This window comes from Vanellus vanellus, assembly GCF_965231255.1.
Source record: "Vanellus vanellus genome assembly, chromosome: 7".
NCBI classification, from domain to species: domain Eukaryota; kingdom Metazoa; phylum Chordata; class Aves; order Charadriiformes; family Charadriidae; genus Vanellus; species Vanellus vanellus.
This window is the reverse complement of record NC_138912.1, coordinates 27,837,667-27,853,267: the sequence shown is the minus strand read 5'-3', so window position 1 is coordinate 27,853,267 and position 15,601 is coordinate 27,837,667. Positions and strand designations below refer to the sequence as shown.

At 39.7% G+C, this 15,601-nt stretch overlaps 1 protein-coding gene across 1 annotated transcript in view; it reads right to left on the bottom strand.

Moving 5' to 3' along the window:
- The window catches only part of ZMIZ1 (zinc finger MIZ-type containing 1), a 357,117-nt gene that overhangs the window by 142,871 nt on the left and 198,645 nt on the right, over positions 1–15,601 (bottom strand). The window contains exon 5 of the mRNA XM_082486190.1: positions 1,418–1,531. Within this exon, the coding sequence (XP_082342316.1) occupies positions 1,418–1,531 (114 nt within the window). The remainder of the gene's footprint in view (positions 1–1,417; positions 1,532–15,601) is intronic.

Sequence of the window (15,601 nt, the reverse complement as noted above, 5' to 3'; positions counted from 1 at the left end):
TGAATCACTAACAGTGAGATCTTATTTTGACCCTGCACTTGGTCCAGGCTGCAGATCTGCTTATGTAGAAAGAAAAGGAAGTTACAGGTCAGATTTACAATGTTCTAGCAGAGACATACTGTGCACAGGCTGCCTAGGAATACTTGAGCTGAAAGTCTCCTTTCCCAAATGCTAACATGAAAATGCTAGCAAAATTTTGAAAAAAGTGTAGATGAAATATTGTTTATGGTCACATCAGATCCTATACAACTTTTCTCATGACTGAGGTTATATATAACTTTTACTTCAAGCAGAATCATTAAATATCCTATCTTTGGACTCTACTAACATTTCTAACTTTCTTTAACTTTTTTTCTGATTAGAAGAATGATATGCACCTCCTTATATCATTGGATTTATTCTAACTTTCTGACATAGAAATCTGAGGGATGCTATACACTTGAGCACATTAAGATGGAGCCATTCCTTAACGTTTGGATTTCTGGCAACTAAATCTCAGTCTTGGTGTCTGTTTTACACACATCAGCTACATAGTGCATAAAAATAATCCATGCACTTCTGCAACCCAACAAATACAATGATGGTCTCTTCATTAATCATTTAAAAATTTCTATCACCTTTGTGACTACTTATTCACACCAACTTGTTCTGCAAATTGCAGTGAAGCTTTTGAACATTCCTTTTCCAGTCAGAATTTAATTCTTCTGAAGTCCTGTCTCCACATAACAATTTCAGACTGGATCCTGCTGCCGGGTGCATGGGAAATAAAATTTTCAAAACAAAAAATGTTGTTGTGTACACACTAAAATGTATTTTCAATGCATTATGATGAAGTTACTTTCTACAGTGGTCTTAATAAAGAGGCAATGGAAAGAAAAGAACTACAGAACTACAGTGGTCTTAATAAAGAGGCAATGGCAAGAAAAGCACTGAAGTCAATGAGACTGTTGGATTAGCATGTCAGGGTTAGACCTGCAGTCAATATACGTAACAAAGTAAGCCAAACAGGCACCTCAGAAACATTGTTTACCTGGAAGTAAAGCATACTTATGATAGAAGACAAGTAGTCCTGCAGTCCCACCAAAAATGAGCAAAGGAAAATAAATGCCTGAAAAGCCCATTAACTCCATAAGAACACAGCTCACTTACCATTTTCAAACCATGTGCATATCAAGTAAACTAGTCTGTGTATTTATAAGTAATTTAACTATAAATGTTTTTGCCTTTTATGATTTAACTTTTTGTTACTGCGTTTTGCTTCCTGTTAAGTAACGGAATCAAATAAACAGTTAAGATAAAATGACAAAAAACCCCACAAAATGAAGATTCTGCAAATCAAGTTCCTTTGGCCACAACATACTGCACACGGTATAAAACAAAAGGAGAGGAACCACCGCCACTGAGGGAGTGGACGTACCGTCAAACAACCCATCAGGCTCTGCTCAAATGGTCTCTGGAAGGCTCTGGGGTCCCCGCACCAGTCCAGGAGCTCTGTTGCTGCATTATGGAAGTTTGCAGGGTTCTGTAAGTGCTGGAAAGGGAAGATGAAGCAAGATGGTAAATCACATAGACAAGGGCTGACATAAGTCTTTTCTACATCACATTAATGCAGAGTTTGGAAAATAGGAACAGCATATAATTTGGAAGCAAGGCCTTTTGTACAGTGAATGCAGAAAATCCCACTTCATTCTTATTAATACTTTTGCAGATTTTCTCATTTTCTGATATGAGCTAGTTAGTTAGAGGCGAGCTGTAGCTGAAATACCAGAGCTCCCCTGAATTCCTTCCTCCATAACATCACTTCTCCCATCTGGAAACTGTAATGGATTCTACTCAGAAGTCAAAACTGCCCGAGCCCAAAATGAGGGAAATTTCAGTCTTACGTTCAAAGTCTTTGCCTTGGGCTTATGCTCCATTGTTGGGACACACCAGCACAGCCGTGCCTTCCAACAATCAAGATTTTAATCTTTGCCTGCCAGCCAGAAGGCAAACATGACAGTCTCTGAGAATACCAGTAACAGAGCAAAGCATGCTTACTATACTGATCCTTTCTAGGAGCTTTGGTTTCTGTTCATCATGATGTATCATCATGAGCAATTTGGGTGACCAACTTTGGGATGATAAAAAATGACTGAGGTGTGGTAGGATACTGCGATGACTGAAAATGTTTTCACATCCACAGAAAGCACGTACAAATTTCAGAGTGGAATCCTACCTCTCCTGAAGAGGGTGGCACAATTTTGAGAGAAAAATCTTGTTCTGTTTTGAAATTTGCATGGGTAATGCTATTTTTTAAACTGTTACTTGTTACATTCATCTCCGTCTTTGTACTAAACAACCTGTAGTCCTGTTTTTAGAGGCATTTAGTAAACTTACCTGATACTATTATTCACACTGTTGTCCCTTACTGTGCTACATTGCCAAAGTATTCCAACATCTTAGCAGAAGCAGAGGGAGGGCACAGGAAAGAAGGAATTAAATTTACATGAATAATATTGCTACTAAATTCTCCAGTTCTGGTGATGCTAGATGTTTCAATGCAAACTCCAGAAACAAGAAGGGTGTATTAAGGAATTGTTGGTATCTTTTAAAGTAGTAGTTTTTCTTAGCAACCCCAAGAATTATAAAACGTGAAAACGAGATGAGCATTTTATCTGGAAAGCACAAAACCCAAAGGCATCATTTTTAAAATACATCATTATTTTTGAATCAGTTGCATAATCTGGGAAAACATGACTGCTCATTTCTAAGCATCTAGATTAACAATAATGTTCACAAGCTATTTGTTTCCCCTTGTACCCTCATGCCTGAGAAGCCGCATACATTAACTCTACAACAAATAAAGAAAAAAAAAAATTCCTCCCATGCCAGGTTTTGAGGAGTTCCCAGTCCATGAACTTTTGGATCACATTACTGTAATTCTTATTCAATGAAGTCTCTTGGTCAGAGGTCTTGTTTTAACAAGAGATGACTGACATATGGGGCACGGATTTTTTAAAACAATAGCAGAATTTGAAAAAGCAGACAGGCGTTGTGCAATGCGGTTTTCTTCCTCTGCTCTACAAACATGGACTAAAGCTCACGTTACCATCCGGTTTGATAGCTTTACCTAGGCTGCATTTCAGAACATTTCTTTGCCAGCTGATCGTCTAGTAGTTGGAGGAGTCAAACTATTGTGTATACAAATTAAAGAGAAGAATCCAAGTAAATAAACATGAGAAGCCATATTTTAAGGCTTCTTGTAAAAAAAAAAGTGTCATGAACAGAGCCAGCAGTTTGGGTTATGAATCTAGTAAGTAAAAGGGAAAAGGATGCCTTTTTCCTTTTTGAGGGCTTCCTTTAAACCTCCAGAGAAGGCATTGCCCGATACCAAACCTCTCAGTATATACTGCTCCTTCTGCACGCCACTTTCATCTGTAAGGGAAACAGAAGTTGGTTCAAACCCCTCTACAATAGCATACGTAAGCTCTTCTGCTATCAAATATATGACTTCCAGAAGGCAAGAAAGGCGTGTAAGCTGGTGAACAAATTGCACCATACTGAACACATACTGCACCAGTAGGACACAGGTCACTGAACTCTCAAGAGGGAAAAAAAAACCCAAACCAAAAACTCCTTCCACACAGAAACAACATAAGGATAAATTCACTGAAATCTACTCAGTTCTGTACTGGAAATAGTCTTTAATAATCCTTCCCTCCTTGTGAAATGAATTGAGATACACTGATGAAAAGCCCTAAATAAGACCTAGATACTATTTACTTTCACCAGCGTGCCAGCTACACACATGACATCTTCCACTAACGCTTACAATAGAATTTCCCCATCGAGAAACAGACAACATACTTGAATCAGAACACTTTTTATAGGTTTAGGCTAACAAATGAAATGCAGAGCAGGATCTCAGCCATATGCGTAATTTTCAGTTTAGCACCACATAATGCCAATTTCTACTTACACCACTGGAAGGCGGTATCCCTTTCCTAGGGTAAAGGTCCAACATATATTAAATTTGAACTTCCCTGTGGAAGAAAAGGCTCTTCTACTTCCCTGTGTGAAAACGGGGGTGACCTCAACAACTTGATTTAATTGTTAGTTCTGTAACTCTCCATCAAGTTTCACTGCATCAGGACTGAGCACTGAGGCACACTATCACAACCCGCTTCTTAAACACAGAAGGGGTGCTGAAATCCTGACTTCTTAAATGTAACTATGCAAATGAAACTAGTTTAGAAACTCGTTGGAGAAGATAAGCAGTTCTATTAGTTCCATTATAGGCTAAAAAGCCCCAAACAAACCATAAGAAGAAGCTGTCAGAACACCAGTGGTTTCCATCTCTGTGGAGTGGATTTGAGTAGTTTCTGAGAAGAGAGAAAAGTTAGTCCTGAAGGGACACTTCTTTCAATGCCACACAGTTCTGTCTGGGACGTATTTCTCACAGCTTTCTGACTTTCTTAATATTTTAAAATTAAGGTTTTCCTCCGATTTTTCTTTTTCAGATTACAGAGGGCAAGGTTACTTTTGTGAAAAACAAAGAGAAGATCCAGCATGAACCAAAGCACGAAGGCAGGTGCAATTCCTTCCCTCAGTTATGCAAGAAGACATTACAAATGCCTACTGCGATTTTTTTATTTATTGACAGCTTGAACACTGCACCCGGGGCAAAAAGCCCCAATGTCATTCACATCCTCACAACAAAAAGCCCGCTTTAGAAGATTATTACATCTACTATATTCATCGAACAAGAAATTCAAGAGATTTTCCTAGCTCTCGATCCAAGAACAGAAGTACAAAACAAAGCTTATGCCAGATACATCCATCAGCAAGCATTTCCCATGCATTGCTCCATCCTCTTCAACTGAAATTATTGGCAGCATTTTGACAGAAGCAAGGCGTGTAGCTGAAGAGCCTAGTCTGAAACTGCGCTTCATATAAACAAGTAAAAAAAAAAAAACAACCCAAAAACCTCATTAGTAGATGGTTTAGAAAAAAGTGACAATGAACCATATCTGGCTATGACACACCTTGGTGTATCTTCAAAGCTACTAGTGAAGGGCCAGCTAACACCACCATACTTGCAAGCAATGGTGTTTTCAACAAGTGGAGGGGATTTGTATGAATAAAATCTGAAGCAGAGATGAATAACGCTAGTGAACTCAATGAATCAGTTATTTACCAGATTGCTTTTAATATCATCTGCTTTTTAGAAGACTATTAGTGAAACATGACAATTTCTATTATTTCAAAACCTAAGAAAAACTTCACTGTAATCATTTATAACTCAAAAAACCTAATATTTCCTTAGCCCGAACGGAACAGAAATCACAGAAATACTTGATGCATGCGAGTGTTTCATTATTGCAGGGATCACCAGGTGGTGCTTTGAAGAGACAGTCTCTCAGAGTCATTTATTTTTGGTCTTGGAAGGAATCTTGTGTTCTTTGTAGCACTTCAATTAACAAGCTGGTGCAGGGGGATGGAAAAAATAGGAAAGGACTTTGCTCTCCACTTCAGTATGTCCAACAAGAGTGAACTGTACCAGTAAAGCCCCTTTCTGAGGACTGGGCTGACATTTGGGCTGAATAGCAGGGAAGACAGGAACATCTACCTGCTGCTTGTGACCACCTCCAGCTTAAACATTTTGTTTACATAAAGCACAGATCATCTTTGCAAATTATAGTGGACACATGGGCAGAGGATGCAGGTACATTGGGACCCAGGTTCATTAGTTTTCACAGCAACTGTCTGTGTGCCTGCTCTATGGTTTGCTGCTGTGTAGTCACCTGGGGAGTTACACACAAAAGCTATGTGGCAATTTTTTGTGCAAACATTTCAAAATACAGCTACTTCTTGAAATTGTTACTCCCTTCTTGAAATTGTTAGTTAGGCAGTGATCAAAGAGTCCTGATATGCAATAAAACTCTGCAATGGGCCCAAAAGTCTAAGTTTCATCTCACATATGAATTCAGGCCCCTATGAGTGAAATATATAATAAAGACCTTCTTTTTTAAAAGGATACTAAAGCACAATCGAGTACTTTCAGTCTACACACCCACACCAGAGTGGGTGCAAACCACTTCCTGCAACCAAAGACTCGATATGATTTTAGAGACAGAAACCAATTATCCACATTGAAATACAGCAAGGACTACAGCCTTATCTCCTCTAAATATAGAAGACTGAAACCCAGATGTACACTCATGTATCTTAGAACAGTCTGGTAAGTAATGGAAGAATAACAGTCAAAATTAAGAGCAATTACAGAGGGTTAACATTATCTCACACACATCCAAGAAACGCTAACATGACAGCAATGGTATGGAAAGTGAATCTTTTAAACATGGAATCCATATGTTCCAGTTTGTTGCTATAGAAAACAATTTAAAAATGACATATCTCTGGTGGGGGATTTTTTTCTTCTCTCTTTTCCATGGAATACAGCAGACTGAAAGCACAGACCTAATTTGCCACAACTTAACCTATTCAAAATGAGATGTCATGCAAATAAGTTTTTGAGCAGCAAAGGGCTTAACTATGCTAAACAAGTTATTGCATTTATTTACGTGATGTCGCACCAAATTATGAAGGCTGACTCAAGTTGTCTGTTTATTTTGCCGAATTACGTCTGCTCTGTGTCTCACTCCTTGATTTAATTGAGCTGCTGAAGATAATATAACTTATCACACAGACACTATGCCATGTTGCTAGATTCTAGGTTAATTAACAGTAGCCTGCAGTCACTGAATTTCTCACATGGTTAGCCACTTGGACCCTGTCTACTGCCTAGCTTCACTAATCAACGAGTCTGGGAATTTTACATTAGCAACAGACTACACTAGCAACACACAGAGCTTTTGACTGCACAGAAAAAGAAAACACAGCTAGATGGTAGGTAGCCTTTTCTTCAATCTGAAATTAACCCGTTCCTACACACCATGTGGCAAGGCTTCATGCTTGGCAGAGCTTCTGGTACACCAATTGGGGAAATTAAATCCAGGAGGCAGCTGCTCTCCTGCAGGACAGAAAGCTATGGCTGCTGTTCCACAATCACTGCCAGCTAATGCAAGCACCAGCAGCTGCCAGCCCCAAAAAGGCTCCTTCCTCCCACGGCTCTGCCTTCTCCTGCCTGCTTTCCTGCGCAGTACGAGAGAACACGTGGCTGCATGGTGAACTAGCCTCATCCTAAACTAATAATTTCGGCTGCACTGGCTGAAATGGCAAAATGCATGCTGTGCAGCTCCTTGAACCTTTTTGCACTAGCAGGGGAGATAGCAGTAGCGCGTGCCGCTCCAGCAGCAGGCCACTTAGGAGCTCATGGGAATGGTCATGGGTCATCTTTTCATGCCTATACCAGACTAAAGTTGACCTAAAACTAAGGATACATTTTTTTGATAGGCTTAGTCTCACAGCAGGCTGCCCTGGAGAGTTTCTTCCCCAGACTGTAAACTTCCACCACTTTCAGTGCATCACACCACACTTGCTGTTCTGACTGTGAACTAAACTCCCAAATACTGATTTTCAGTCATCGCTTAACAGCGAGATTCCTCATGCGACCACACAATCATTAGACCTGACTCAAAGAAGGTGGCAGCAAACCAAAGGTAGGGCTGGGGAAGTACCAGGACTCTGCTCTCAGCAGCCCACACTTTGGATTAAACGCATCACAGAACTTCTCCCGAAGGTGGAGCTATACCATCAATATAAGAGGAAGACAAAGTTAAGTTCACAGTATAAATACTACTCCTGCCTCAAAACACCCCCCCTCCCCTTTTAAAATAATGGTACTTTCGATTATTTCAACCTAGTGACATATTTTGTTATTAATATTCCTCGTTATTCTCCACAAAACACAACGCATATACAAAGAGAGGTGCCAAAAGGAAATAATAATTTTTAGTGTTCTGATATTGTACCTATTTACTGTTGGGTTAATCCTCAGACTTCAGCCAAATTATTCCCAGTTTAGATAACAGGTTCATCTATGAGTTCTGCAAAACCTTGCAACAGGTCCAGAATTTCAAGTGATATAAAATCCATTATGAAATCCATCTTTTCCAGATGATGAGCCAGATATTCAGCATGCGCTAAGTTTTGCGTAGAGCTTGTGACATTTGAAATGCATGTATACAACTCTGAAGTTCACATGATCTGCTTGCTATTTGCAGCTGCTGGCATGCAGGTTTTCAAGACTTTCTCCACAACAGTGGAAGTTAAAATTCCCTTATGGTTGTAAAATCTAGGAATTTAAAAGCAAAACAAAACATACAGTAGTTATCAAGCTTTTATATATTAAAATAAGGATGCTGAAAACCATAAATGCAGAAACCATAGTTCCTTTGGAACTAAACTGATTGATACTGGTTCAGGAAGGAGCTGACCAACTCTTTTCCATGCCTACAAGGCTTTTCTAACTCTGGTGCATACCTCCTCTGACCTTTGAAAGGCAGAATTTGGTGTGCAGGTGCCTTGGCAGATTCTGCCAGGCAATTTAGAATTTTTTTTAATCTTTATATTCACCAGACATGCCTGCAATCACATGTAATGAAAATGCACTGTTGTACTGAAGGAGGGAGAAGAGGGAAGTAGGAAAGAAAGGGACCTGGGAAGGGAAGGGACAGAGAGAACAAAGATTATGTGCCCTTCAACTGAAACAACCCCGGAGCAGAATTACTGTGGTCCTGCATGTTGGGCAAAGGGCATTCAGCTCCCTCAGGAAAACTAATCACCTATCTAAAGAATATAAACAGGATTCCTGGTCAGACACCCTTGATACAGCATAACGAAGGGGAGACAAGGCTGGTCTCTGTATTACTCAGTGCACAAGTATGTTCCCACCAGACCTAAATTTGATAGCTTGGTCGGCACCACAAGCAAGTAGTGGAGGACCTGCAAATCAGCAAGGGTCATTTGCTGTAAAACATTAATAGAGCCTTTATTACGTTAAAACCTGAACAGGCTCCATGAGCAAGCCCAACCACAAGTGCCTCTCCCCCTTCTGTGCAAAGGCCTCTAATTCAGACCCCCATCCACCAAGAATTCTCTCTCTCCCTGGCATGCCCTCCGCTGGCTGCAACAGAGCTCAGGGGGTGCTACAGAAATACAGGACCATTTACTGAGGATATGCTTTAAATGTAGAAAATACTGTAAATGGAAATAGGTGGTTTCTCTATTTTTTTATTTTTTTTACAGTCAAGTGTGATTATACAGAGGCCTTATCCACAAGCAGCTATATTCACTATATTAAAAACTCATCTGCAATGAAGATTCAAAACAAATAGTCTTTTTCTTTTTCAAGAGGATAGAGGGGAGTATTGAGCTATTTTCTGTCTTTTGGGAGTGTGATTTTTGTTTATCTGAATATGGTTATATATAGTTCAATTCTCTACAGTCCCCTTCAATATCAAAGATTGTTTTATTTATAAAAAAATTAAAAGGCTCAAGCTGTGCATTTTGTATTCAGATAATCCCCCCTCCCAATTTAGTGTTTGTGAGATTGAGAGATCCCTAATTAATAGAATTATCTTGCACTTACATGGCTCATTCCATTGGAAGCTTTATAAATATTTTATTAAGCTCACATTTTGAGAAGCACTTGATAGAGAGAGAGAGAGATTAAAACCATGTTAGCCATGCCTACTTATAAAAAAACAATGAAAAGGAGCCACCTTTGCCCCATTTGTCCACTGCAGATTCTTTTTCAAAGGAAAACAGTAAATACTGAACAAAGATCAGCACCTCTTTATCAGATGTTTTAACTACATGAAAATACTGGGTAAGATGAGCGGGGGAGTCAACACTAAAGACAGAAGATCACGTGCTAAACAAATAAGAAAAATACCAAAAAAAAAAAACCTCACAAGCAAACAAATAAGAAAAATATCAAAAAAAAAAAAAACCCAAAACCCACAAGCATCACTGAACTGAAAAAAGAAAGCTGTCCAGTTGTGAGCTGTAAGGGAACAAAACCTTCAGACTTCCATAGATGCTTCTTTCATATACTTTCAATAAAAAGTGTGTGTACAAATCAGTATTAGCTTCAGAAAAGGTGAATGCCTGGTAACTGAATAGCCTTGTTCTGCTCCCTGGATCTCTTATACCATGAGCACTGTGAGGAAGATTGTGCATCTAAGTACATATGCCGGAGGAAAGGAAAGATATAGCAACTTTGGCTTGTCATAGAATCATAGGGTTGGAAGGGACCTCTGGAGATCATCTGGTCCAACCCCCCTGCCAGAGCAGGGACACCTTAGAGCAGGTTGCACAGGAATGCGTCCAGGTGGGTTTTGAATGTCTCTAGAGATGGAGACTCCACCACCTCCCTGGGCAGCCTGTTCCAGTGCTCTACCACCCTCAAGGTAAAGAAGTTCCTCCTTGTCCATTAGTTTTACAAAAGTGTTAGAGATGGATTAAGCATCCCGATCCTCAAGCACTATACACAGAAGCTAGAAGAGCTAAAATAAGAATCACACCGTAGCTCTGCTGATCAGAATTATATTGTCGTCTTCCTGCTCTGTACCTTTCATATCTACATAACATCAAGTATATTTATGATATACTTTGATATAACTTTGTCTTATAAAAGGCAACACGCAGCAAGTTAAACTTCTTTTGTCATAAACCCCATCCACTGCTGTTCCACCCCACTCTCGACCGCCCAAGAGGAAACTGTGACTTAGGGGTCTAAAGGCTGTGATCCAGATCTGATTGAAGATGGAAATGGGGGCACGCCAGTGGCAATATGTCTCTTTGTTATTCCATTGATAGATGGAACAACAGTTCCCAGTCCAGTCTTCGTATTCTTCTTAGCACCAGCACCTGGATGGCTATTACGCCAGCTAAGAGCACCAAGAACAGCACAGTTTGCTAGAGACTCAAAATAACTGGAGGGCTCTGAATTATATTTCCTTAATCACTCACAAAGACTGGTTTTATGGGAAAAAAAGTCAAGAAACAAAGGTACAACTGTTTGTTCTTTCTCTAAGGCCAGGCTCAGTGATGCAAGGCTCCAATCTATCTTTAAATTTGCAATTACAGCTCAACTGAATTATGAAATCCGTTTGCTTAACCAGTTCACTCACTCTTCTTGGCAACTGAAACAAGCCATTTTCCATTAGTACCACCCTGTCATAACATGCTAGCATAAGATGTCTCTATACGTGATTACAGCATCTATGCTGAGCCTTCTTTAGCTTTATCATTCCAATAGACAATGTACCGATACAGGAGCTTTCTTCTCTAATGCCCTCAAGGTTTTCAGCCAGTAGTTTCAGTCCTAAATATCTCAGCATATCAAGGAGTTAATTTCCTCAAAGCAGTGGCCGTGCTCTTTTCCTTAGAATAATACTGCACTATTAGAATAATGATCTAAATATTTACTTAAATTCTCAGTTGTTTTTATCATTGAAGATAGGGTTAATTGTTCCAGACTCGTGTGCCTGCCTTCTCTAAAGAGAAAAAAAAAAAAAATTAAAAAAGAAATCTATCTTCACTATGTCTTTTAGTAGAAGATTAAGTGAAAGATACAGGCAAAGTGGGGTATCTACATAAACAATTCTGTGTTATGAGCCATTTAATAATTTGAGGTGCATATCACAGCATTTTGAAAAGTTTGGGTCGGTGTTTTTTTTCATGCAATTCTTACCATATCAAGGTGTTTTAAAGACATTAATGAAGTATTGCATCACGTCTTTACTGGAAGATTATTGTCAACAGTGCATCCTTTAAAAAGAAATAATGCTACTTGAGTATAAAGTGAGTTGATGGCAAGGGGGGAAAAAAAGCACTGACTCAAATTTCTCTGACTTATGTACTGAACCAATGTTAAAAAAAATTATTTAAAATAAATACCTTTATTCATTTTCTAAATTTCAGAATAAGTGCACTGATTTGGAAAAATAACCAATATTCTTCAGTATACCCGGTCAAACAGCAGCACATTTCTTGGACATATTTCGTTTTCCAATTAATTTTTTTGACTCATTCAAGTAATTTACTTACTCAAGAATCATGCTTTTTATAGCACTTTTAATCAACTGACTTAATCTTTATTATTTTAATCTCTTAATCTATGCAGAGATAAAATCTCAAGGCGACTATTTAAAATGACCACTACATGAACTGATACCACTGCAGAAGATGTAAAATTCACATGACCTATTCTCATAGGTCCTACCAGCCAGCTAGACATCACTGAGATATTTCAAAGCCAAAAGGAAAAGTGCTTCCCCATACATCTTTTTCATTTGTATGTGCTTACACAACTGCCCGCAGCACGTGCTTTGTGACCTGCCTATGTACAACGTTAATGGCTCTTCTTGTGTAGTGCACAGAAGCAATAAGGAGCAAACACCACTAGCGAGGAGACTTTTCCTTCAGTAGATGATGGTAGAGGTTTGTACAGCTGAAGGTTCTTGGTATTAACAGTACTCTCACCACTTCAAACAACTTTTTTAAAGCCACCGTCTGCTTTTACAAACAGGTACAACGGCCCTATGCGCAAATGCTGTGTAAGTCATACCTGGTAGGGATTTGCTGTTGCACTAATGTGGAAGGAACTCAAGTAGCAAGTGCATATGTATGAAGGAAGAGCCAGAAATGGCATGACAGATGCTAGAAACGTTGTCAGCTATGTCGCATGCTCGCTACAGAGTTTGACCCGGCTGCTGACAAAAAGGACTTCCTACGCTCATCTGACACTGAGGTGACACCATGGATCCAACTTACAGATTTCTAGAATTTTCAAATGTTCATCCTTATTTACCAATAGGTAATTTTAAGCAATAGGCCAGATTAGGTAGTTGCACAGTAAAGAATACATTTTTTCTAAATACTATGGGTACTAGAAATTTTATGTGTAAGTTTAAAACGTGTATTTTCCTTTTCAAAAACAGTTAACAATACTAATGTCCCAGCCTTTGAGGACAGGTGCTGCAGTGAAACAAGCAGAATTGGGAAGGAGAGAAGTGTACCCACGCCAGTTTTACCAGCCCACTTCAAAAGATGATGGGTTATATTCTGCCCACTGGAATCTTGTGAGATAAACAAACCAGCCAAATACTGCAAACGTTGAGAAAGTGTTTTCTTCCCCCTCCCCTCCAAAAGTGCTTCTAGCGCTTTCCCTCTTTGCTCTTTCCCTTGCGGCTTTGCTGCCTGAGCCAGAGCAGTCCCTACCAGGATGCAGGATCTAACAGGGCAGGAATGTTGATTGACAAGTCTCTAAATGGACTTGAAGAGCCAGGAAAGCTGGTCTGCTGTCAGTTTTTCCTAAACATACTTAACTCTAGCAGAGGAATATTCCAATGGACTGAGCATGAAAGCAGACAAAGAATTCGCAGCTATGGGTCTCAGGGAAAAAAAAAAAAAAAAGAAAAAAATATAGCTACTAAGACAGTACTGATGGACTATTCAACCAATAAGCTGTAACACTTGAGGCCCATCAAGTGTCTTTTTATGGAAAAGAAAGGTCTTTTTCACCATTAGTCTTACTGCTATATGTTATTTCATACATAGCTGCTAAAAAGCCCCGTGCCACTTATATGGGCTACAACCAAAACATATGTATTCTAAATAAATGCATCCTTCGTAAGAACACGGCTCATTTTCAAAGTTCTTAAAGAATGAAATTTTCATTAAGCTTTATTAAAAACTGTTCAGCTGTAATGTCATACCAGTCCATATTAACCAGTTCAAAATATATTAAAAATGTCATGCTTAGGACTGCTGAGTATTTACATGAGTCTGCAACAATAACACTGAAGAGCAGAATTAGTTCAAACATTTCAGAGCTTAAACGCTAACATTTATGTAAATATACAACAAAGAATCCTATTTTCCTCTGAATTGCTAGCAACCAAAAACCCAGTTGCTGAGTGATGAAAGAAACGGGCCTGTTTGTTTCCAATTTGAGCAGGAAAATATCAACAAAAACACACAGCAATTACAACTTTTAGCTCTCTGAATGGCTGGGGAGGCATTATAAAGCATTGCAACTGCAGCAATTCAGCAAGCTTTCTTGAAGGAAAGAGGGGAGAAATGCTAATTGGTTTCTAGAAATCAGCTATGTGATGTGTGCCTCCAGTCAAGTGGGGTTCCCGGCATGGTGCAATGTCATTTGACGATACTGCCCAATGTGTCCCGATGAACCATGACACAAGCAGCAGAAACAACCTTCTCTGTTCCCACCATGACCAAATACTTTTGACGTCAGAGAGCCTTTTCGTATGTCCCTTTAACCTGTTGCTAAAATTTCAGTAGAGCTTTAGTATGTACCCTGACAACCGTCCTCAGCATGGCAGGAAGATATCACGCACATCTTCTGAAAGGGGTGGCTTCCTTGTAACTTAAATACAGGAAGATTTTCTCTATCTTCTTCTTTTCAAGAATTTCAGAAAAGATGTATAAAAACCTTACAAACTGACTGACAGCAAAGAAGGACAACAAAAGGTGGAAGTCCCTAGATTTAAAGTAGTTCTACAACTTTAAAGTAGAGCCATCAGGGTGAGAGCAGAGAGGAGATGGCATGCAACTCACTGATTTTGCCTGGTGTTTGCTCGTATCACATAAGGAAAATAATAGACGGTGTTTGATTAAAGCCATACTTCTGGTCTGTTATGAAGAATGGTTTAAGAAAAGCAGTCAATTCCCTGTCAGGACTTCCTATGCAGTGGGAGCCAAGCTGGCTCCTTCAGAAGGCTGTGCCTGGGCCCCAGGAAGCCCTCAAACTCAGCCCTGTGCCTGCCTGAGACAGGTCCTTACTGCCCCAGAGCTCCATGATCAACAGTGCATCAGAGCCACCCAAGCCATGAGTACACGGCAGATAAACAGATTATTACTGCAGCCTCGAATAGGGCAGTTCTCAGGGGCTATCAGACCTTTGCTGAGCAGAAAATAATTTTGTGTTTTTGTTTGTATGGACAAAGAATTAAAGAAAAAAGTCAGCACCCTGAAGATCCAGCCTCCTTCAACATTCCCTGAGGAGTCTCCTGTGTCATGACAAACTAATTGCATGTGTTAAGGGAAGCTTGTTACTTTGGCTTTTTCCACTGTACATCAAAAAAACTGTGTTTGATTTTAAAGCACATACACTTACAAATACTGAGGGAATCAGCTACAAAGAGACCACACAAGCTGTTCCAGCCTTCCACAGAAGTCTGGGATTTTTTTTTCAGTGTAAATACACAGCCACCTCTTCACTTTGCCCTTTCATCTATTCTGAAACACTTCTTAACACACACACACTTCATTTCCTAACTAGCTGATCATATACAAGTTTTGGGTTTGTAGCTTTAAAGCGCTAAAAAAGATGAAGGTAAAACACAACCTTGATCATGGAACAGAAGTCAGCAAGGATATTGTGGGTGTCTCACAAGTCACAGAGCTGGGAAGAAAGAAGCCTGTCCTGACCCTGTGTTGAAACCTGATCTAGTTAGAGAGGCACATGGATTACCATTTATAGCGTTTCCCAGGGGCTGGGGTGAGGGGCAAGGAGCGGGGCAGACAGCTCTCAGTCTGGCTGCATAAGCCACTAGCTGCCAGCAAGGTTATAAAACATGCAGATGCTGGGCGCCAAGGAAGGATGCTTTTCCTCGCGCTGCTGCAGTGC